General features: G+C 55.0%; 1 protein-coding gene across 9 annotated transcripts in view; it reads right to left on the minus strand.

The window, feature by feature from the left end:
• The window catches only part of HDAC4 (histone deacetylase 4), a 270,948-nt gene that overhangs the window by 117,161 nt on the left and 130,321 nt on the right, over positions 1-23,466 (minus strand). For 5 of the 9 annotated variants that reach the window (XM_074364630.1, XM_074364631.1, XM_074364629.1 and 2 more), the window contains one exon: positions 18,364-18,435. The exons of 2 other annotated variants lie outside the window; for them this stretch is intronic. In XM_074364630.1, coding sequence (XP_074220731.1) covers positions 18,364-18,435 — 72 coding nt within the window. Of the gene's footprint in view, positions 1-8,841; positions 8,975-9,672; positions 9,978-18,363; positions 18,436-23,466 lie in introns of those variants that run through there. 2 more of the 9 variants (XM_074364636.1, XM_074364634.1) reach the window with 2 other exon arrangements.

Consider the following 23,466-nt stretch of genomic DNA (forward strand, 5'->3'; position numbering starts at 1 on the left):
GTGTTGGAGAGGCTCCGGGTGAGGACGGACCTTCCGGAAAATCAGCGCTTTTTCTTATAAAGCTGAACCTTGGCTCTGTGACCCAGCGATTCCACTCCTAGGTCTACCCATGCTTGAGAAACCCCTGCACCTGTGCACACAGAGGTACGTGCAAGAACTGTCATCACGGCAGCCACAGCCGCCAGCAGGTCCACCGTGGGGCAGGAAGGGTGTGGCTGTATTTAGCACTGACAACGAATGGCACCGCAGCCATACAGAATGATGTGAATGAGTCTGAGAAACAGCACTGAGTTAAAAAAAAAAAAAAAAAAAAAAAAGGGCAAGCTGCAGAAGACGCCACTGCAAAAAAGCTCCAGAAAGTAAAACTAAACAGGGTGCTGTTTAAGAAGCCAGACATATACGACAAAAGTAGTTTTTAAAAGAACTTAAGCCAAAGAAATAAACTCAACTGCGTTCCAAAATAAGTTAAAAAATAAAAGAAAGCAAGTCAATGACAAACACAGAACTGAGAAAAGGGCTGATGTCAACAGTGAGTGACTGGCTGCAACCCCGGCATCCGTTGCTAGGCGGTGAGGGAGCGGTGTGGCGGGCGCCCTGGGGGAGGCGAGCCCGGTGGAAATCAGCCCAGGGAACCATCTCTGCCCACTTTTTCACCACACGTGACATCAAGGACTGAAGGGCAGCCCACAAGTCTTCCTTGCTGACTTCTCAGGAACAGTGTGTCCAACGTGCACCTTCACACAGTGGTCAGCACGGGAGCGGTACCTGGACCGAGGCTGGGGTGGGGGGGCTAGAACCTCCCGGTGGAAACCGACCCTCACCCCAGGCACGTGGGAAGGGTGCACCAGACAAGGCAGCACTCCTTTAGTGCCTGAGTGTTGCACCGCCCCCATCACAGAACCTCCGAGTCACACTCCACACACACTTCTGTACTGAAGTATATCCTCAAAAGAGGGAAGGCGTTGGCTGTTAAGTTCTACTTATGTTGCTTGACCGGTAAGATGAAGAATTCCCAAATGCCACATGGCCGGGAACTGGAAGCATGACTGTGCGATGAAATCATCTAACTTTAATCACCTAAAACCACTTGCTCACCAAAAACAAAACAAAACAAAACCTTATTTATTTATTTATTCAGCGGTGAAGGAAAGCACAGTGTTTACTATAAGGCACCAGCACAAGGAGAACGGGCGGCTTGCGCTCAAAAAGCCTGAACTCCACAAAAAAATTCATTTCAATTCCACTTTAATCTGACCTATCCAAAATTAATTTTAGATGACAATTCTTGACAAGGAAATAGATTATCTTATTTAATGGTATAAACATGGAATTGGTGCCCTCGCAGTACAAAATCACTAAGCAATATAAAACCCAGAAAGCTGGGAACAGTTAAAGAATGCTCTCCCCAAACCCCATCACCAGGAAGATGACAACCACTGAGTTCCTGCAGCAGGGAAGGGCCTGGCCGACCAGGCGCCTCCGAGGCTGGGGGTGCCTTCGGTCTCTGAAGGGCATTCCTTAATTATTCCCAGCTTTCTGGATTTTCTATTGCTTAGTCCCTGACCACCACACCCGTCCACCCCCACGTGCAGGGGCACTGTCCCTCGCCACCCCCCAGAGAAGCTCCACGCTGAGGCCAGGAGCTGGGTGCCAGCCCAAAACAGGGGCAGCGGAAGCTGATACACCAAGGACTGCAGTGTGGGGAACAGGTGTGTCCCCGGGAAGGAGTTGAGAGGGTGCCCCAGTAAAGCGTCTGGCCGAGAGAAAGGACAACAGGTCCTGGCATGTGGGACACTAGGAAGTGACCAGGCCCCAGCCCCTCACCCGGCCAGAGAGACAATCAGTCAATATGCCCGCCCAGCTTGTTGGAGACTCACTCAGATCTGGTCAGACGTTTAGGAAAACCTCTAACATGAGAACAGGACAGCAAACCACAACAGAGGCTGCCAGCACAGCCTTCACTTGTTTGCTGTCTGCTGCCCCTCGCTCACCCCCGAAAACGCAAGGGTGTTTACGTGGCTCTCCATGGTCCCCCGGGAACCCAGAACAGCACCGGGAAGAGGGGGCCGATATAGACGCTGCAGGAGAGAGGGGAGGAGGGCGAGGACGAGGACGAGGGAGGGCTTGGCACCGCTCACCAGCCCCATAACCATCAGGACTGCCTGCAAAGCTGGGGCCACCGCAGCACAGACAGATGCCATCACTTGGCTGAGGTGCTGCAGACCTGGCTGAATGTGGGACACAAAAGAAAGAGGACGCGGGGTGATGGGGGCTTCTGAAGATGGAGGAACCACTGAGTCCAGGCGAAGGCATGGGGGAAGCAGGTTTTCGGGGGAAGATGAAGAGTCTGGTTCCAGACACATCCAGTCTTGAGGCCTGTTAACACCCAGGTGGGGATCCAGAACTCACAGCTGGCCCTGGGATCGGCTGGAGCTGGACATCTGAATGGCAGCTGCGTCAGGATGGTCCTCTGACCTAGGATGGGATGGAACCAGTGGGATCAACAAGAATGAGGAGCCACCAGAAGATGAGCCTGTGTGCCCAACACTGAGACACAGGACAGATGGAAACCTGTCCAGGGGCCTGATGACAAGTGGCTGGGGCAGTGGGCAGGTACCGGGACTGTCTGATCCCGGGACAAGGAGCTTCTAGAAGAGGGTGGTCTGTTGGGTCAGTGCTGGTGAGAAGCCACCAAGATGACAACTGGGACGTGGCAGTGGGACTTTTGGCAAGGGGACTTACTGGTGACACGAAAATAGAGACTGCTGGTAACCAGGGAAAGCTGGCTGCCTGTAAGATGCTGTGGGCCGACCAGGAGGGGGACGCCAGCTCAGCTCACCAGGAAACAAGTGGTGGACAGTGCTGAACACCAACGTCAACCTCATGGGGTCTGGAGAGGGTGAGGGCTCAAGGTGGGTGGCGAGCAGGGAGCAGAGAGAGGAAGTGCCAGCCACCTGGACCCGCTCTTCTGTCTCTGCATCAGTAACACCGAACGGGGTGGGGCTGTAGCTCAGGGGTAGAGCGCGTGCTTAGCATGCACGAGGTCCTGGGGTCAACCCCAGCACCGCCGTTAAGTAAGTAAATGAATACACCTAAGTACCTTCCTCCAAAACAAAATGAAAATAAACAGCACTGAGGGCAGGGACACCAGGAGGCACCCCCGCAGCAACTGCCAGCGCTCTCTCCAGGTCTCCTTGCCCCTGTCCCACCAACCAGCAGAGCGAGAACAAGAGCCCCAGACCAGCCCGGCCACCCCCGGCAGCCGGAGCACCGGCTGGCCGGCTGGCGGTCAGAGTCCGCAGCCCTCGGGTCATCAGACGTCACCGTGAATAAATAAGAGTGGGGCAGCCTCTTTGGGAAGCGGTCTGGGGACACGCACGGAAATCCCTCAATAAATATTTGTACCTTTGACTCCACTCATAAAAGTGATAATAATTCCATATCACACACCTGGTTTATTTTAAATACACAACTCTAACTGTTTAAAAGGTCAAATACATAAACTCTGAAGTACATACATAAATGTATGCTTACCCTCTGTATAGTGTGCACACCTCAGTTAGCACCGTAATGCGCACAGTATCACCCTGGCAATCCTGCCAACATTTTCCATCTCACTGAAGGCAAAAATAGACATATATGTTGAGACACACACATACATACGTACATATGTAACATTTATAGTGGAAATTCCATTCAAGAACAAAAATGGAATGTTCTCATTTATTTTCCTAGAGGAAGAAAGAAAAAGGAAAGTTGGAAAGTTTCCCACACACAAGGGCTCTGGAGGACGGGGTTTTAACCCCATGGCCCTGAGAACATGAGGACACTTTTGTCTGCCGGGCACTCACCTGTGCTTGCCGCGGGCGCCCGGATGCGGTGCCCTAACGGCCACCCTGGCCGTGCCCGAGCCCCCGAGGGGTCAGCCCGTCCCAGGAGGGCAGGCTTGCCTACTCTGGTTTTTAAATCTTGTGCTGGGCTGAACATTCATGCTGTGAGCACGTGGCAGCTTCCCTCTGCGTGCAGTGTCCTTTAGGAGACACAGAGTCCGCAGGTCTCCCTCCGGGGTGATGTGTCCCAGCGTGCCACCGTCTTCGTCCTGCCCTCAAACACAGTCCCCTCGGGATGACCTGCTCCGACCGGGACCCAGGTGAGAAAGGGCTGCATCACAGTGGCCCCCGCCCCAGGAGGAGGCAGCCTGGAGGGCCCCGGCCGTGACCGTCCCCCCCTGGGGGCCCAGCACTTGGACAGCACTGCCCCGGAGAGAAGCGACATCTCCTGATGTCGCCCGTAGGAAGGCGGCCACCCTGCCCTCCACCTGCCTCGCTCGGCGTCCCCTCGGCAGGTGCAGAACCACACGTGAAGGAACTGGGCACCCAGATCTTCAACAGTTTCTAAACGCCACAGTCCCTGGTTTGGCAGAAGACAAGTAAGCAGCAAGAGATGTACTTCAACAAGGATTTGGTTTCATGTCACGTTCCCTCCTCCCATCATCTAATCCCCGAGGGTGGCTCACTGAACCCTCTCCTTGTAAACACAGAACCCCCTCGGCCACCCTGAGGACTTGGGGGCAACCACCAGACATTCTACGACCCCAAGGCCACAGCAGAGACCAGGTGTGTCCTCAGCCAAGGTCACCGGCCTCAGAGCAGGGGACAGAACGTGCCTGTGCGGGGGCCCTGGTGGCAGAGCCAAGCCCAGCGCCAGCAGGTGGAGGGCCTCCAGGAGGCGGCAGCATCATTCGGAAGAGCGAGGGATCCTGTACTCCCTTCAGTGAGGACCAAACCGATGGGAGCTTTATGCCTTATTTTTAGACAACTTCGAGTTAACCTAAAACTCCTTGCATCTGAAAAGGAAAGTAATAGAACAAACCAAGATGTGGGGGGAAAACTTACTGTATTCATTTTCTTGCTTTTCCTAGTGATACACCAGCAGCATTTTAAGGTTAATAAGTCAGTAAATGGAGGATGGTAAGTATACGATTTATATGCTATAAAGAGAATCCCCAGAACTAAAAACAACACTGTAACTGACAAAATCAGAAAGTGAAAACGAGAAAAGAGGCCGGAGAAATGACAGCGTGCTGACAGCAATCCAGTCTCTCATGGGGTGTCCACAAACGCTGCCTACACCTGCCAGAGCAAGAAGCAGTCGTTTAGCTAAGTACACGCGCTTTTAAGTGGTCCCGTGATGAGGTCTGGAGAGAGGACACAGCCTTCCGAGTGACCAGGACAACACACCTTCTCACACGGACCCAAAGAAAAGGCCAGAAAGTCCACGAATGAGAAGCAAAGCCAGAAGCTTTCAGCACAGAAACCAGGACATGAAAACTGGATGAAAAGCGTAGAAATAAGTAGATCCGTTGTGTCGCTGAATGCAAACGGCATCTACTCGCACAAAAATGGTCAGATTCGGTGAAAAAAAAAAAAAAACTAAACAATGTGTCGTCCACATAGACAACGCCCAGGACACAACGGGCTAATAGCAACTGGAAGAAATCTGAGGTCAGAAGATCAGCATCACAAAGATTAAACCTAAACAAATGCCAGACACTGATAAGGCCCATTTCACGTGTGCGTCAGGTTCACAATTTACCACGAGACAAGAGTGTCCTGGAGATGCGCACCTTCTGGCAAAAGACAGAACACAGAGAACGCAGAAGAACCGACCAGAGAGGCGGAGCTGGCGGAGGTGCGAACTTGCTGTGGCACGCTTGTGACGCACACTTGTGCAGGCTGTGAACAATATGACCGACACTTCAGCTGAGCCGTGCTGCAAACGCTGCACAGCCAAAGAATCGGTGCCTTCCTTTTCAAACCTCCACCAAACAGTGGCAGAACATCAATGCCACATCGACACAGAAAACGTCCTGGTATACACACACACATACAACACATGGGCCGTAACCCCTGCGACAGAATTGGAAATTAATAAAACAAGAAGAAAAGCAAAAATCCAACCATAGGAAAACTGAACACTCTTCTCTTAAATACTCCAAATCCAAAATGAAAATGGAGAAAATTTATAAAGATAAGGAACACCTCACATATCGAAAATTTCAGGAACTGGTGAAGTTGAGCTCAGAGTGTAATTCATAGTCTTACGCACTGAAGTAATTAAAAAAAGGAACCAAAACAAAGAAATTAAGCATTGGACTCAAAGAGTCAGAAAAAGAACTCCTAAGTTAAATCATACGTTGCTCAAGAGAAAAGAGGAAGAGGATAGCAAAGAGGAAAGAAATTGAAGGACTTACTGATTCAGGAAATAGAAAATCAGTAGGACTGATAAAACCCGCAACGTGGACAGAGCCTGCCTGTGCCCGTTAGAGGGAGGGCAAAATCGCGGGGGTGACAGTTGAAGGCGGCTTTCAGGAACCAGCCTGCAGCAGTAAGAACAAACCGAAACAACCGTTTCATCGTAAAAACCCTCACAGACACACAACGTCAGCGAGGAGCCTTGTGACACCCGTGGGTCCAGCTTGAATGACTGGCAACACAGTTTCACGTCTTAACACCCATTTTTTTTTATTTGAGAACAAAATGTCTCAACTTTAAACTGATAAAAGATGGAAAAGAATGAGTCATTTTTTAAAAAAGCAGTTTTTTTCAGTGACATTATGAAGTGAAAAACTAAGCATCGATTCCGGGAAGCGGCGCGGCAGCCCGGAGCGGTCCCCGCCGCCGCCGCCGCCGCCCCGGCCCCCGCCCAGCTGTGCCGCGGCGCGTGCGGAGCGCGGGGTCAGGGAAGCCTCAGAACTGCTATTTCCACGCAGGTTGACACTGAAAGGGCTGCCCCCAAATCTCATTTTCAGCCAAACTCGTCCTTGGTGGAGGGCTGCCTGCCCCACCCGCCCACCTGGGTTCTCTCTTCTGGTGCACGTGTTTTCCCCAAAGATCCTATTAAAGGACAAACTGAAACTACTGAAGCTTTAGGACGAACTTCCAAGAGGCAAAATTTTCCTTAACGGACAGCTGCAAGGGCTTTCTCTTCAGAGCGATGCCCTGTGTCAGCAATGCAGAAGCATTCCCAGTCCGACTCTCCCGAAAATAAAATGACTTAAATGCCACCGTGGCTGTACTGGGGCAGCCCTCCGAAACCCCTCCGATCCGGGCGGTTCCAGAGGACGCCACCGGCCACGTGGATTCTGGTTCGGAAGCACAGCCAGCATCTCCCTGCAGTTGTCCTGGCCTTCCCGAAGCTGGTGATGCTATTGCCGTGGAATCCAGTGCACGTAAACCCCTATGCACTGGCCCCCCGGCCAGGGTTCTGTCTGCAGGCGGCAAAACCATCTGCCCTCCTGTGCTCTGTGACTTTGCGATGAAGCCAGTGTTGGCTCCCCTTCCCCGCTCCCTGTTTCAGAACTCTCCTTAAAGCGCTTCAGAAAATCCTTTGAATGTTTCTAATTTGCTCTGGATCCCCCAAGAAGAAAAACTGTCTTCTGGAAATATTTGCAAGCTCAAATTGAGCAAGAGCTGTAAATACAAACCTGGCAGGCAGTTGGGAACTTGGCTTCCAAGAAGTGCACAAATCTGCTTCCGGGAAACTATAAATAGAAGCAGGCCTGCCCGGTGCAAACAACAGTGAGACGTGCTCTAAGTTCTCACATGGAAAGGCAGCCACCAAAGGCGAACGTGACCTCCAGGAAGAGCGCTCGACAGAGCAACCCATCCAAGACTCTGCTGTCATCATCTCACCAACAGGTGTCATAATGTTACAAACAGGATAAGAACTCTAAGATTATACAGTTACAATGCAAAGGCAATGGAGCAGAAACGACGACAAAACCGCCAAAGGTTGATCGCTGAGCACTTATTAAAAGAGCCTCTCTTAGATTCCTCAAAACACTAGACTCACCATGTGACCCAGCAGTCCCTCTCCTGGGAATATATCTGGAGGAAACTGTAATTCAGAAAGTCACCTGCACCGCAGCGTCCACAGGAGCACTACTTATAATACGAGACATGGAAGCAGCCTAAACGCCCATCGACAGAGGACTGGATAAAGAAGTTGTGGCATATTTATGTAATGGAATACTACTCAGCTATAAAAAATAATAAAATAATGCCATTTGCTGCAACATGGATGGACCTGGAGATCATCATTCTACGTGAAGTAAGCCAGACAGAGAAAGACAAATACCATATGATATCACTTACATGTGGAATCTAAAAAATTGAGACAAATGAACTTATTTACAAAACAGAAAGAGACTCTCAGACACAGAAAATAAATTTCTGGTTACTAGGGGGAAAGTGGGGAGGGAGGGATAAATTAGGAGTTTGGAATTAACAGATATACACTACTATGTATGAAATAGGTAAACAACCAGGATCTACTGTACAGCACAGGGAACTCTGTTCAATTTCTTGTAATAACCTATAATTTTCAGAAAAGAATTTGAAAAAATACATGTGTATGTAAGTATCTGTACAACTGAATCGCTTTGCTGCACACCTGAAACTAACACTGTAAATCAACTACATGTCAATGCAAAATAAAGTTTAAAAATAATATTAATAAACTTTGAAGAACCCTAAAAAATAAAAAAGAATAGAAGTGCCTCCCTTGTATTATCTCCTTTACTCCCTGCAGCCCCACACTGTGGCCCCAGGGTGACAGGCCACACAGAGGGGGACCCCAGACTGTAGAGTTCTCGGCGGATCAGCAGGAGGACACCTGGACTCAAATCCAGCCGCACCTCCTGGAGCCCCTGGTGCCCTCACAGCCCCGCCGCCCTCACCCAAGCAGCAACCACTGGTTATGCTCTGAAAGCCATTCTGAGTGCCCTACACCCAGTGGATAAAAACACTTCATCTGAAAATTAAAAACAGTTGCACGAACCTGCTCTGCGTTTCAGTCTTTGCCATTTCAGTTACACGAGGTCAAGTTTACGTAACAGAAGAAGAACGCATTTCAGAGCTTCCTTCTCGGCAACCTCCAAACGTTTGGCTCTGTATCTCACCCAACAGCGGGGCTGCAGTAGGAACCGGTGTTACTTAAGAGTAACAGTTGAAATATTTAAAAATAGAAGGTGTTTCTTCCACTTGGCGGAGGAGGAGGGAGGGCAGCAGAGGGCGCCTGAGGCAGGGCTGCACTTCTCGGGGCGAGCCACCCTCCTCGGGCACGGGGCGGGGAGGGAGGCCGGCCTCCTGGCAGCCATGAGCGCTCCCCCCCTGGGCTTTCTGGAAACCAGCATGCCTGAGCTGGGCCTCAAACGCCCAGCGAGGAAGGTAGCCTCCTTCAGGGGCTCTGTGGGCCAATGGGGACGGGGCAGGGGGGAGACGGACAATCCAACAGGCCATCGGAAATGTGGGATTTTAGCGTGTGTTGAGCCAGGCCCCTGCCCCCCGCCCGGGGGCCACCGCGGTCATTCCCTGCGGCCCAGTGACGGTGGTGTCCCTCCTCTACCAGAGGTGACAGGAGCAGCCCAGGGAGGCAGGTTCTCCTCCCCTGTCTCTCCCTCCCCCCCCGCCTCCTCTCCTGACCTGACAGGTGCCCGGCTCGCCCACCTTGCACCTCTGCACTCTCCCCCCGCCAGTCCTCCCCGCTTGGTTCCTTCTCCATCAGCCGTCTGCTCCCACCACGTCCCCCTGCCAGGCTGACCCGACCCCGCCTGGAAGATCACCAGCCTTTCCACTGCGGAGCCCCTTCCTCACCACACAGTTTACTCACTGCAGTTACTGCCGGTCCTCTCCTACCCCAGTATAACATGAGCTCCACAAACACAGGCATCTTGGCTCTTCCATCAACATGCGAATCCCAGGTGCCAACAGCAGTGACTGGCACCGGAAGCCTAGTCACTGTGGACGGAGCCCGAGGCCATCCTGGACCACGTGATTTAGCTCCGCAGACACCCACCCCACAGGGAACTTGTCTGCCCTCAGTTGCTACTTTTTCTCGACAGCATTCATCACCTTCTGGCACCTTCCAATGTCCTAGCTAATTCTCTACCCCCAAGCTTGCCTTCATGAGCGTATCTGGACTCCTGCCCCCACAAGTAGTGAATATAAATCTTCTGAAGTCCACGTGGACGAGTCATAAAAACTGACCATACGGCAAGTCTCAAAAAAGGTCAAAGGCTCAGAAATTTCTAGCCACAACACCATGTAACAGAAATCAGTAACAAAAAGATGACGTGAAAAACCTCGTACTTTCAGGTGAAAAACACTTCTAAACATCTCATTTTTTCAAAGAAAAAAGAAGCATGGAACACATTTTAAAGAGGCTACAAATTAACTGCTCTAACCTAGAACTTGACCACCACCAACCAGAGCTCAGCAAAGCAGCTCCACTGGTACCAGAGAACCACGGGACCTCGCACGCTTCCGTCAAAAGGAAGGAAGGGCAAAGGTTAATGTGCTGAATGTCCAACCCAAGCATTTAGAACAAGAGCACCCCCTAAGCCACCCCCGAAGGCAGAACAGGAATGAATGGAGCAGAAACTAAACGCACAGGAGTGTCACCAGAGCTGATGAAACAGGCAAGGTTTCAGCCTTCGACCGACAACAAGACCGACAGCGTGCTCCCTGCCCCGACGACACCGGGTCTGCATGTTCCCCGCGTCCCCCCGGAAACACTGGGTGGGGGTGGCTCAGGGAAAGGTGGATAAGGACACCTGCGGGACACGGCGGCTCCCCCCGCACCACGGGCCTCCCGAGGCTGGCCACACACAGGGTGCTCAGTGGGCATTTGTGGGACCAAAAGGAACACCAGCCCCTTCCCCTCGGGCTCCTGACCCACCAGCGAGCCTCCTCTGCTTCTTCCCATCTGTCCCGCTGTGCACCCACTACCCAAGGACCCTGGTCCAACCCTGGGCCCATTGGAGTGCTCAGAACCCAGGCCACTAGCAAGCCGGAGGGCCTGGGCCCGGACAGTACACAATGCTGAGAGACTCCAGAAACGGAGACTCTCCTCAAAGACAGCACTTCATCCTCCCAGAGGGCAGGCTGGCGGTGGGGCTGAAGTGTTACCGGGTGTTAAACTGTGACCGTGTTCTCAGTCAAACCACGGAACACAGACCAGAGGTAACAGGAGTGGCCCCCAGACCCTGGCCGAATGTGCTTCTAGACACATTGAAGGGGTTTGCAGACTCCGGATATACCGCATGCACATGCCACAGCCCTGAGTACAGAACCAGAGGCTGGTGATGGAAGAGAGAAAAAGACAGAAAGTGCTTTATCTGCAAGCGGGGTCCTCATGCACCAACACCTTCCCGCATCAGTGCTGCGTCGGGTGCACAACAGAGCAAAATCCTGAGCTGGGGAAAAGCCGGTTTTTCTGCCTAATAACCACTTTCCAGTCCCGCATGAGGACACTCGGGGTCGGCGGATGTGGATTTTTTTTTTATTAACTCACCAACACAATTGCAGAGAAAACGCAAATGAGGGAGAACCAAGTTCTGGGAGTCAGAAAAGACACAGGTGGTTAACAAGCACCTGCCTTATCAGTTACAAGAAACCGAATCAGAGCCTCATGGGGCTGAGAGCTGCAGCTCGAGGGCCCCCGACGCAGGAGAAGGACCTGTTCAGGAGCACAGTCACCTGACCCCGGCCCCACAGCTGAAGGGGCCCCGACCCATCTTCCTCCCCAGGATGCGGGCGGCCTCGCCACACCTCCCAGCAGGTCAGCAGAGCTGACTAGCACCAGGGAGATGTGCGAGAGCAGGGCGGGGAGCCCTGGCCGCCAGGGTGCCCTGTGACAAAGACAGCAGGGTCACTAGACGGGCCAGAAAGCCTGGCATCACGGGAGGCGGAGCCCCGACAACACGGCCGTGGTGGGAACCCACTGCCCGGGGGGAAGGAGGCCAGGACTGAGGTCTGGAGAGAAGGGCAGACCCGCCACCAGGCAGAGATCAGGGCGGAAGGCGGACCTCGGCGGAAGGGGCCCAGGCCTCGGGATCCGGCAGAAGAGGTGTTTCCAGGCCCCAGACAGCACTCCCTGCCGAGTGAAAAAGCCAGGGAAACCAAGGAAGGAGACAGGAGGAAGGCGGAGAGGTGGAATCGAGAAGCGGCCCGAGAAGTGAGGACGGGAGCAGGGGTGAGTGTCCCTTCTCTCCAAACCAGCCAGCCCCCGCGCCTGGCGCACTCGGAAGCCCAGGGGGCACGGCGAGAGCGGCGTCACCGTCACCGGCGGAGGCGAGGCTGCAGGAGCCACACGGCTCCCAGAATCTGGGCCTCACAATCAACTGTTAAGGCCAAAGACAGGGAGCGACATGGGGACAGACGCGGGACCGGGGCTGGATCTGCGTTACAGGAAGCAGAAACACGGGAGCTTGGTTTGCCTTTCCTCTCGAAACACCATCCCAAGGCACCAAATCCAAAACTTTATCCCGTAAAGGACGACCTGGGGAATTCTCCCCTTCCTGGACTCATCAGAACCGAGAGGCAGGGGCAGCGGACAGGAATCGGGCCAGGCGACGGGCCTGGGCTCTGAAGCAGCAGCTCCGTCAGTCTCCTCTCCGGAGCGGGGTCCTGGGCCCGCGTTCTGGGGGCGGCACCGCCCAGCAGGCTGAGCTCCCGAGGCTCCTGTGGACAGAAATCCCACCCACGCGCGCACCTGCGCAGCTGCTGGCGGGAGGCCAGGGCTCGCCACCGTGAGTCCGCTCTCTGGGGGCCAAGGCTTGTCGGCCAGGCTCAGTGTTAAAGACGGATACGTCGGCATTAAACATTAAGCAGGTCTGGGTGCGCAACGTCGCGAAGGGCAGACATGCCTCCAAGTTTATAAAACACGGCGTTCAGGGAAATGCCCAGGCAGGTGCAAGTCCTCACGAGAGGCGTCTGCAGCACAACCCCAAGCACTTCTGTTGTCATGTTTTTCTCCACCACACAGGCTGGTTTTGCTTCGTTTTAAAAACCAGAGTCCTGGGGGGGCCATCACACAGGCTTCTGGGCTGGTGGGGTTTGGGGGGGCCAGGAGGAAGCAGCAGAGCCGGGGGCTGGGACAAGTTGACCGGAGTGGACCAGTGAGTCGGGGCGCAATGAAACAGAAGACGGATGGAGAGCCCAGTGGAGCCCTCCCGTGTGCTGGACGACACCTGCCCGCCTCCCGGTCCCCTGATGCCACCGTGCCAGCTGAGCAGCCATGTGACACCAGAGAGGCAGCCCAGGCTCAGAGGACGAGCCACCTGCTCCAGGCCACTCGGGGGCAGGCAGATCCCGCTGCCCTGGGTCCAACAGTAGCTCAGCTGGGCCCAGTCCTGATCCCACACACTCTTCTCCTAACACGGAGCGCAACGTGGGCAGGCAGGAGGGGCGCTCTCTGTAACGGGGGAGGAGGAGAGAAATGGGACAAAGACACAATGCTGTGTGTGCCACATGCTGCTCCCGGCACCTGCCCAGGCACTGGCGCTGCCGGAGGGCGCGCAGTCTGGTGGGAGAGGACCAGTGCTGGGGGCGGGGGTAAAGCAAGTGGCCTTAGAGGAAACTGGCAACTCTGCAGACTCCCCGGAGGACATCTCGGGAGCCCTGGGAGGCCCAGAAGGGCAGGCCATGGAAATTCTGGGTGGAAGCAATCTTCAGCCATGGAGGGGAGGCTGGTTCCGCAGCAGCAGGCGGGGCGAGTGAGGCAATGACTGAGGAGGACAGTGCAGGACTGGGCCCTTCTGGCCCAGAACCACTCTCAGCTGTAAGCTCTCCTGTTCCCCACATCGACTCTGAGGCCAAACAGCTCATAAACGCACTCAGCAGGACACTGCTGCTGCGGCCAGGGCTGCGATCACACTCGGGGTCTGAAGCCACGCAGGCTGCAGGCATCTCAACCTGGTCTTAAGCCACGCTTAAGTTCACCCAGGCCGGCAGGCGAACTTGATGGAGGCGGGTGGAAAAGTGCTCAACCATTTTTCTCCTTTCTCTAACTGCTGGCTTTTGCTTTGGCTTTATGGTCTATACTTCGTTTTCCTCCAAAAATTAAAAACGAGCGGACAGGAAGAGGGCGGCAGGTAACCCCGTCAGGCTGCTGCAGGTGCTGGCCAGTCGGCGGCGCGGCCCCGCTCCCTGCTGCAGCCGTGCGCAGCCGGCCTGCAGCCCAGGGTGCAGCTCATCACCCGGGGACAGTCTCCCCGCCTGCGGGCCCCGGCACTGCGCGGGGAACGGCCTGGCCCCTGAGCCAGCAAACCGAAGTCCTCTCCCTCCTGGCGCTGAGCAGGCCCAAACCCCAAACCCCAGCTTCACAGGGAACACACACAAAGGAGGACCGAGTGAGAAGCGTCACAAGTGAGGCTTTGTCACAGGGCTGGGGGCTCTACTTACTACAGAAATCAACAGCTCCCGGTGCCGGTGCTGCGGTGGGGAGACTGCAGCCCCCGACGTCACAGGCAGTCTTCCGTCTGCACTTGCTTCGCACCTCCCCTCCCCAAAGCCAACCAGACAAGACACCACCACGTGCCCGAGGCCACAGAAGTCTCAGACACCAGCTGACCTCAAAGGGTTCCCGCTCCAGAAGTCAAGGAGGGTCAAGATAACCCCTTTGACAGTGCGGTGGTCAAACACTCAGTAAGATTTGGGAATCCGTGGCTTTTAAAGTCAAACCTCTCTTTTTTTGTTGTTGTTGTTAGTTTGGATAAGTTCTCTAGAGTTTCTGTAGTTTCTTCCAAGTTTCCAGAATTTTCTTAAAAATCACATCTTTGTTATTCAGCCTTCAAAGGAAACCTGGCTAACCTGGACAAAAATGCCCATGGATGACGAGGGCCCTGTGTGAGGGCGGTGGGGCCCGTGCACTGTGCCCCAGGAGCCCGCAGAAGAGGCTGCCCTTCAGAGCAGCACCCCACCCTCAGGGCTGCTCCCCCCGCTGGCCCAGGGGCTCCTGGCATCCTCCGAGCCGCCTGTTCCCCAGGGCCTTCCCGCCCCAGGACTGCTGCGCCTGGCGACCCTGGGGAAGCAACCTTGCCTTAGGGACCCCACTTCCCTTCTGTGTGGGAGGATGGGCCCTTCAGATCACAGCAGGTGCCCCACAGGTGCACCTGGCCGTCCCCTGGGTTTGGTTTTCCCCCACATCGCTCTCCCACCCTGGGGCCCCTCCTGGGACCCCTTCCCCCAGTCCAGGCGGTGGGCGTCTATGGGGTCTGGCTCTGAGTGAGCTCACCGTCCAGTTCTGGAATCAACACTCCACACATTCACCACCACGTCTCTTTTCCATAATAAACAGGCGTTGTTTTTATAATCAGGAGAAAAGTATGTTCCTTCAAAATAACTAGGATGATTCAGAAATGAACGACTTCAACGTTTTCAAGCAAACCCCCAGGATCCACGCGTGTGGCATGGGTTGGGGTGAGATCTCTCTCTCAGACGCCCCTCTCCCACCTCTCCGCTGCCCTCCGACTCCTGCATCTCCTCTCACCCAACTCCGAGCTGACGGTGTGGGTTCCAGGGCACCCGCCTCAGCCCCCGCCGCCCTGTCTGCCCCAGGTCCCACCCCCGGGGGGGGGGGGGGACATGCCGCAGCCTCGCCCCTCGCTGTGACACTCCCCTTCTTCCAAAGCAGGAAGAAACCGGATGCTGACACAGAGTAACAGCAGCAGAGGATCCCTTATAACTCGGTGGTGGGCGGTGGCTGTATGTTTTCTCTCTTTTATGATAGAATTAACTATTTCACAATGAAAAATGTTAAAAACCAGGAAGAAAGAAATACAGAAAGGACAGGTGTGTTTACTTATAAAAAGGGGGAAGGTGGGGAAAAGAGAATTAATCCAAAATAGCATTTCAAGTGTTTCCTTCTACAATACAAGCTTCTCCAGTAGGAGGGAGTCTTGTATGAATTACCTCAAGTCAAGGTGGCCCACAAATAAAAGGGATGAACAGGGCTTTTCTGTTTGGAGACGCTGTAAGGACTACCCGGCTTTGAAGAGAACTGTTGTCAGAAAAGGCTGTGTTGAGTGTGCCTCCATCCACAACCGGGACAGCCACGAAACGAGGGAGACGGACGCTGGGGAGGCACGTGGCCTCTGCTCACGGTAAAAGCTGCGTGTTCAAGGGGACACTTCCCGCCGGTGAATGCTGGAGTTATTCCTGCAGATTCCATATATATGTTTGTTTTCACGCCACCGTGCGTCAAAAGATTACTTAAGATTAAACTCAGTTGTTGGAACATGTGCACCAGCAAACTGGGACTGACAGAAGAACACCTAAAAATGTTCCACTCCCATGGCACAAAAACGCGGCTTTAAAGAAGTCTGATTACTAATTCTCAAGTCATTATATAACCTGAGATGAGTATTTCTTTGCAGAACATGATTTACAGTAGATTGGAATGACCAAAAGCGGAGCTTTAAAGAAGGCCCTTTGCTTTAGTGGCTTCTAGGACCCACCTCCCGTGCGGGCTCCGGGACCGCGTCCGGCTCGAGCAGCCACGTGTGTGCCCCTCCTCTCGCCGCCAGCCACTCTCGGGCGCTGCCTCCACCTGCTTTAGAGTCACCCCACAAAACCACAGAGGCAGAAACACCAGGAAGCAGGGTTATCCTTTGACTCTGACCAGCGGAACCTGAAGTTCAATGTTACTGGCTTCCATTTCCTGGGGCCGCCGCCCTGATACACCATCTCTCAAGTTGGGTGCTTCTCCCAGAGAAGGAGGAGGGGGACCTTCTCTAACAGGCCACAGGGACAGCCCTAGCAGCCTGAACCGGCACCGTTGCAGCCACGTCACACGCCATCCTCAGGACCCGTCAACAGGACCTTGAGCGATGACACTCATCCAGGAACCACTAACAATCAGACAATGCACTTGATCTTTACAAGAAACCGCAGAGAAGGCATTATCATCCCGCCGAGGAGACGAGGACAAAGTCGAGAGCCCCAGCGGCTCGCCCACAGCCACTGTCAGTGCGGCGCCAGGATTCCGGGCCCCTCCTCCCCAGGCTGAAGTCCACGGCCACACAGAGCTGGGGGTCCCACAGGAAAGCTCAAGAGCAGGGCGTGCTTCCCAGGCCGGGCAGTGGCTGCGCCCACTCTCCTTCCGGGTCACTTGGAACCCACCTTTTCAGTCTATCAACCACTGAAAAATCTCTTCCTCCGTCCCACACCCAGATGAGCACCGGGAAGTTGTCCGAAGATGCCCAAGTTACACAAAGATTCGGTGTTTGACAAAAACAACACCGGCAAAATGAACTCCGGAGAAAGCGAAATCAGCACCGTCTACACGGGCTGAAACAGGCCAAAGGGCACCTTCGTCAGCTACATTAACGCGCCTCCCCCCGCCCCCAGGGCCCTGGGTTAACCAGGACACCGCCCGCAGCTGGGACGGAGAGGGAAGGAGAGGCGGGGCACAGAGCGGGGAGGAGATGGGAGCAACCCCGCAGGAGGCCAGAGCCAGGCCCAGGGACACGGGCACCTTCTGAGAGCACCGGAGACACGCAACCCCAGCTTCGTGTCTGGGGAGGTGCCAGCAGCGATCCCTGGCGGGCCTCGGAGGATCACTACACAGAGAAAGAAATTGCCTCTCTGACACTTCCAGCCTCGCTTCAAGCTCTGATTTCTTTTTAAGAGGCTGGGAGAGGTGAGGCGACAGGGAGGCCAGCTGGGGGCCGGGGCAGAGGCAGGGGTCGGCGTGCCTCCCTGTCCCAGCCAGCCCTGCCCTTGGAGAGAGCGGGGGGGAGGGCCACGGGAAGGCCGGGTCCAGTAGGTGCCACGGAGCAAAAACCAGAGACAGAGAGCTTCAGGACGCAGCGAGGGCAAGGGTCCAGCCGTGCTGCCCTCAAAGCGCGGGCCTGAGAGTATGTGTGGACCCAGGACAACGGCTCCCCTACAACCCCTGGGCTGACACGTGCTCTCTTCGTTCTCCCTGAGGCCAAACAGCCCATGAAGATGGACATACGGGCTCTGAGCTGAAACCTCAGAAGAGGGGGGAAGGTGGTTCACAAAAAGAAACAGAAAAGCTTCCCTGGCCTTGTGGATTTGCCTAAATCATGGTATCTAGAAACACTGCACGTGGAACAAGAGATTTACGACAGCTGGTGGCTTTTGTTAATTAAAGCACAGAGAGCTGCTCGAGGGACAACGTCACTGACTCTGTTCACCCCTGAAGAGCCTGGGGCCCCGGACCAGCAGGGTCTGTCCACCCGTGTCCCCAGCTCGAGCCCAGAGCTCCTCCACCCAGACTCCCATGCGGCTCAGGGCCTGGAGTCAGACCCACCTTTGGGAGGAACACAGCTCCGGAGCTCAGGACAGAGAGGACCTGCATTTCTCAGCCACTGAACTGCGTTTAGCCACGCCCATTTCAGCGACAAAACCGACGGCCTATTTCACCCCAGGAAAGAGCACCCAACCCCCACGGGCCTGCCACCCCACCCCACCCTCCATCTCCCCCAGTACGGCGGGGCCTCAAACACCCGTTTGGGGGAGCCGGCTGCCCCCAGGGCTGGCCGTGCTGACTTACCCGTGCTGGGCATGTGGTTCACGCGGGCAGGGTTCAGCAGCTCCACTGGCTGGTCCCGGCCAGAAAGTCCGTCTGGAGGGCAGAGAAAGCATTTGGCTTCAGAAACTGCTCGCATTTCAACCAAACCACCTTACGCTCGGAGTCCGCAAGGAGCACGTCCCTGCCAACGGCGGACGCGAGTGGGTCCTTCTCCCTTGTCATCCACCGGGGGTTACTTCCACTGACGGAACCAAAGATGAAGGACCTTTTGCACAATAACCCGGACAGTCCCGTCGCAAACAGGGTGGCCACCGGTTTCCGGCCTGCGGGCATCTGTCCAGCCATCGAGATTCTTCTCTGCTTGGCGACCACCTTCCCCCCACCTGCACTTAGCAGGAGTCAGCCTTTCTGTAGGGACCACAGCACGAAGGCAATGAAAGCAGAGGAGCTGCTGGCCTCTTCCAGACTTGGCCCACTGGCCGGGCTGCCCCAGAAACCCAGCCGGGGGAGGCCCCGTCGGAAGCAGCTGTCGGTGAGTCTGCCTGCGGGCCAGTCAAGGCAACGAAGACACACAAACCCGCTCTCACGGGAAGACACCTGGCCAGGCACCTGCACCTCGGGCACGCTCCTCCCAAGTCCACCCGCGACTGTCCTGATGGCAGAGGTGGAATCGGAACCCACTCCCCACCTGAACCCGGCGCCGGCTGCCTTGAGACCGCCGGGGAGCGTCCATACTCTCTCCGACGGACGAGAAAGGAAATGCTGACAAAACTTCCAGGAATCACACTTTTGGTGTAAAATTAGCTCCTAACGACTGGTGGGAACGCCTGCGGTGACAAGCGCGTCATCACAGACGTCGTTACTGATTTTAAGGAGAAAGCACTGCTTTCCCAGAGCAGCCACAGCCCCCAGCGGACTTGCAAATCGTGACAGAAACAAGCAAGAGCAAGTCTGCTGACTGTGATAAAACCTGCTTTTTACCGAGAACGGGCACCACCTCCTGTGGCCTTCGAATGCAGGGCTCCGTGACCCCCGCGGATCTCTGGAGATGTGCAAATGCCAGAACAAAAACCCTGACCCCGAGGAGACACAGAAGTGTCTCCTGAGACCTGCAGACCCTCCCGAGGAAGGGGGGCGGTGGGGCAGGCGTCGCGGGCCTGCTCCCCTGCAGTGCCAGCTGCCTCTGTGCACTCGGGGACTCCACCGCCGGGACCTGGGGTCTTCTCTCCACCGTCAGCCACCCCTTCCTGATTCTGCCAACTTCAAAATATCAAAATGGCTCTAAGAAGATGCGGGGCGCGGGTTGGGGTTAAGACAGTCCAGCTCGCCCAGTCAGGAGAAGCACCAGACGCCACAGTCACCTGGGAGGCAAACCAGGCCCCAGCCGTCAGCCAGCTGTCTGCACCGAGGGCTGTCCCGGAGACACCCGACCAGCCCTGAGCCGGCCTGTAACCCAAATACCACGCCCCATGAGCCGCTTCACTGCCACTCACACAAGGACTCCAGACGGCGATGGAGAGGACGTTCAAGCCCCTTTTCCCGAAAGTGAATATATGAAATGAAAATTTCATTTTCAAAACTAAAAAATTCATAAAAGTCTATACATATTTCTAAAAATTCTAATCTCACTGTAAACACTTCCCCAAACACCAAAAGGCACTTTTGAGAAAACTAAACTAGCTGCAGTTTTCTGACGGCAGGGACCAGGAGCAGAGGAAGCCATCCTGCTGGCCCTGCAGCTGGGCCTGAGCAAGCCGGGGTGTTCCCTCCGGCTCCTCCCACCACGCACGCCGTGCCCCCGCCCCGGTCTGGCCTCCTCCACAGTCGTCCCCTCGGTGTCCAGCCAAAGTTCCAGAACAGACCAGTATGGCAAGCCCACGACCAGCAGTTTCCTGAGCCTTCACCAATGAGGGAACTGCAGCTTCACGGGCTGGAGAGGAGGCCCCGGGGCCAGCACCGCGGCTCCAGCAAGGCCTTTCCTGGAGCTTGCGGCTGGGCTGCTTACGTCCGCCCCAGCCCACTGCTTACTCCAAAGCCACAGGCACAGTGATGCCTGGTAACGCGGCACCTTCACCCACACGGAGGCAGGAAGACGCATCCAATCTCAACACTGCCGACTCCGCGTTCGAGTCAGACGCGTGCTATCAGCGCGGGCGGAGGGTCTCCCCGGGGTCTTACACAGACGGCCGGCTCGTCTGGGTCTCTGGGCCCGGGTCACGGTCTGCCCCTCTGAGTCACCGGAAAGGAATCAGTCGTAGGTACGCACTAGCTGGAGCACCAGCGGCGGCGACCGGCGGGGGAGAGCGGGGCTTGCCACGGGCGGGCCTGCAGCTCAGTCCCCGCTGCCCGGTCACTGGGAGGGGAGCTGCTGGTGCCCCCACCCAGGCTGAGGCTGGCTGGCAACCGAACAACCATAAATTCACGCCCGACCCTGCCATCTTCACATCTTGTCGGCTGACGTCAGACTTAGAAATTTCTGATCTGGAGTGAAAACCCTTCTGACTCGGCATCAGGACGCTGAGGCCGCATCGTCGCTCTGCATCGGGGACCAGAGCCGGTGCCAGGGCCAGATACGACCGGCGGCCTTCCAAACCCAATCCCAAGTCTCAGCGCTCGTCAAACAGTCCTGAGGGAGTGCAGCGGATAGAACCCCGGGACAGAGCAGGAATACGGAGACTGCATCTGAAGGAGCGGGGCTACGGGGCCGGGAAAGACGGTGCAGAACCCAACGTGAGTGCCCCGCCAGCACGTGACCGCGCAGCCCGGGGCAGAGCGCACCCAAGACGGAGCATAGCGCAGAAGGGACTCAAAGCAGCACTTCCTCCTGGCCGCGAAACACCCCTGCAAGCCGGGTTCTCCCTCATCTCGCTCCACTTGAGAAGCTAATTTTGGAAACTCCACTGGATGGGACCGTGGGACTTGGCGTCCTCAAATGGCACCGCAGTGCGCTCGGGGAGCTGGAAGGGGAGCCACACATGCAGAGGAGGAGCAGGGAGCACGGGTGTCCTCCATGTCCCCCCACAACAGGACTTGTCATCAGTGAGCACGCAGCACACGGCTGCACACGCAACGGCAGAGGAGCCACCGCGCTTGCGGAGGAAAGCATCCGTTTGGAGGTTATGAGTCCCAGCCTCACCCCGACAGATGCCTGCTGTGGTTCAGTGCCCTCCCCAGCTGGCGGCACACCTGGCTCTAGGAGTCCCATCAGAGTCCCACGCAGGGCGGCCCTCTGTACATTCACAGCCTTTGGAGCCAAAGGAACCTAACTTCCGACTCATCTGGCTACTCCCCACCTTTTACACAGTGGGGAGACAGCCCTGCGGGGCCGAGCACCATCCCCAAGACCATGCACTTAGCACCCCAGAACCTGGTTCTGTCTCAGCTGGACCCGAGAGGAGCCTAAACTAGACCCGCGGCGACAGGTGACTCACACGGATCTGTGCCCCGGCACCGGGACGTCGTCACAAAGGTCGGCTTCCCCCAGCCCCTAGGAATCTGCCCTAATCTGGATAAAGACACAGAGGGCAGAAAGTAGGGAAAGATAAGAAGAGACAAAAAGAAAGACAGAAGGGAAAGGAAGAAAGAAAACACCAGAAAAAAGACAAAGTTGGGGGTGAAAAGCATATCACACATAATTCATGCTTTCCAATTTTTAGGTCCAGATTTTCAACATTTCTGGGAACAGGAAGACAGAATCTTCTCTGCAACCCACTGAAAGAATCAAGCATGTCCCAGAGACACAGGTCCAGGGAGGCCCCGGGAGGCTGTAAGCCACACGGTGACGCCCTGCACGGCTGCCCGCCCCCGGGGATGACTGAGCCCCCCACCCCTCACCGCCCAGAGCAGGCAGGCCAGGCCTCACACAGCCCACCGGTGAGTCCTGGCGTGATGTGGATACTGCAGCCATTTCCATGACAACGCCCACCATCTACAGGACAGAAAAATAAAGCCTAAACTACAGACCTGAATAAAAGGGCTCAACCCCTTCCCTAATGTACATAGTTAAAGAGGATCTCCATCTTAGTGCCCATAAGGGATTGCACTTCTTGGACTAATTAAAACAGTACGTGAAACACATACAGATGGTTGTAAGAGATGGGGAGGGAGGAGCGCGGGAGTGTGTGATGGTCACAACTGGGAGAGAGCCTCCTGCCCCCCCCCACACCAGCGCACACCCTGCCCTGGTGGGGATGACGGCTACTTCATGAAGATTCGTCTGCTCCGAGGACCAGCGACACAGAGCACCTTTCACACGTTTACGCGCTGTTCTGAATTCGTCTTCGCCCTTTTAAAAAAACCGGGTCATTTGCCTTTTTCTCCCTGATGCAGGAGAATTCTTTAAAAGCCGTGACCAGCACCCCTCTACCAGTCACATGTTGCCGACAGCCTGTCAGAGACCACGGCTTCCTTCTCTAAGGTCACGTTTATCAGTCCTTCTTCAAAGCTTTCGCTTTTGGTGTCAGGTTGAAGAAGTCCTCCCCTACCGGGAGGCTGCAGACATGTTTTCCCGTATTGTCATCTGAAAGTTTGTGGTTTCCCTTTTATGTGTAAGTCTCTCCTTGCTCTGGTATTGATCTCTTTATATGACGTACAGCAGGCTTTTGATGTTTTGGCTTCTTTCCCATGAGAACAGCCAAGCGTCTCATCACCGTTATTAAGACGTCTTCCTTTACCTGCTCATCAGCAGTATCAGTTCTGTTACAAGACAGATCTCTGCCTTTTCGGCCAGTTTGTTCATACCTGTGCCAACAGTCACACTAACTGCCATAACTTTACAGTCATTCTTAACATTCGACAAGGGAAGAATCTCTGCCTTCTTCAAAATCGTCCTGGGCCATTCTGGACCTCACCCAACATAACCTCTAGAGTCAGCTTATGAAGTCCCACACCCCATTAAAAAAGGAAAAAGAAAAAGAAACTCTGACTGGGACTGCACTGTACCTGGAATTTGGGGAGAACAGAATCTTAACAATATTATGTCTCCCAGTCCATGAACAAGGAATAGCACTTCACTTCTCTCAAAAATGCTTTGGAATTTTGAGTGTAGTGATCTTGAACATCTTTAGGTATACTACCAGATACTTGATATTTTAAGTACTACATACAGTATTTTCAATTTCAATT

Source organism: Camelus bactrianus, chromosome 5 (genome assembly GCF_048773025.1).
Source record: "Camelus bactrianus isolate YW-2024 breed Bactrian camel chromosome 5, ASM4877302v1, whole genome shotgun sequence".
In the NCBI taxonomy this organism is placed as follows: Eukaryota; Metazoa; Chordata; class Mammalia; order Artiodactyla; family Camelidae; genus Camelus; species Camelus bactrianus.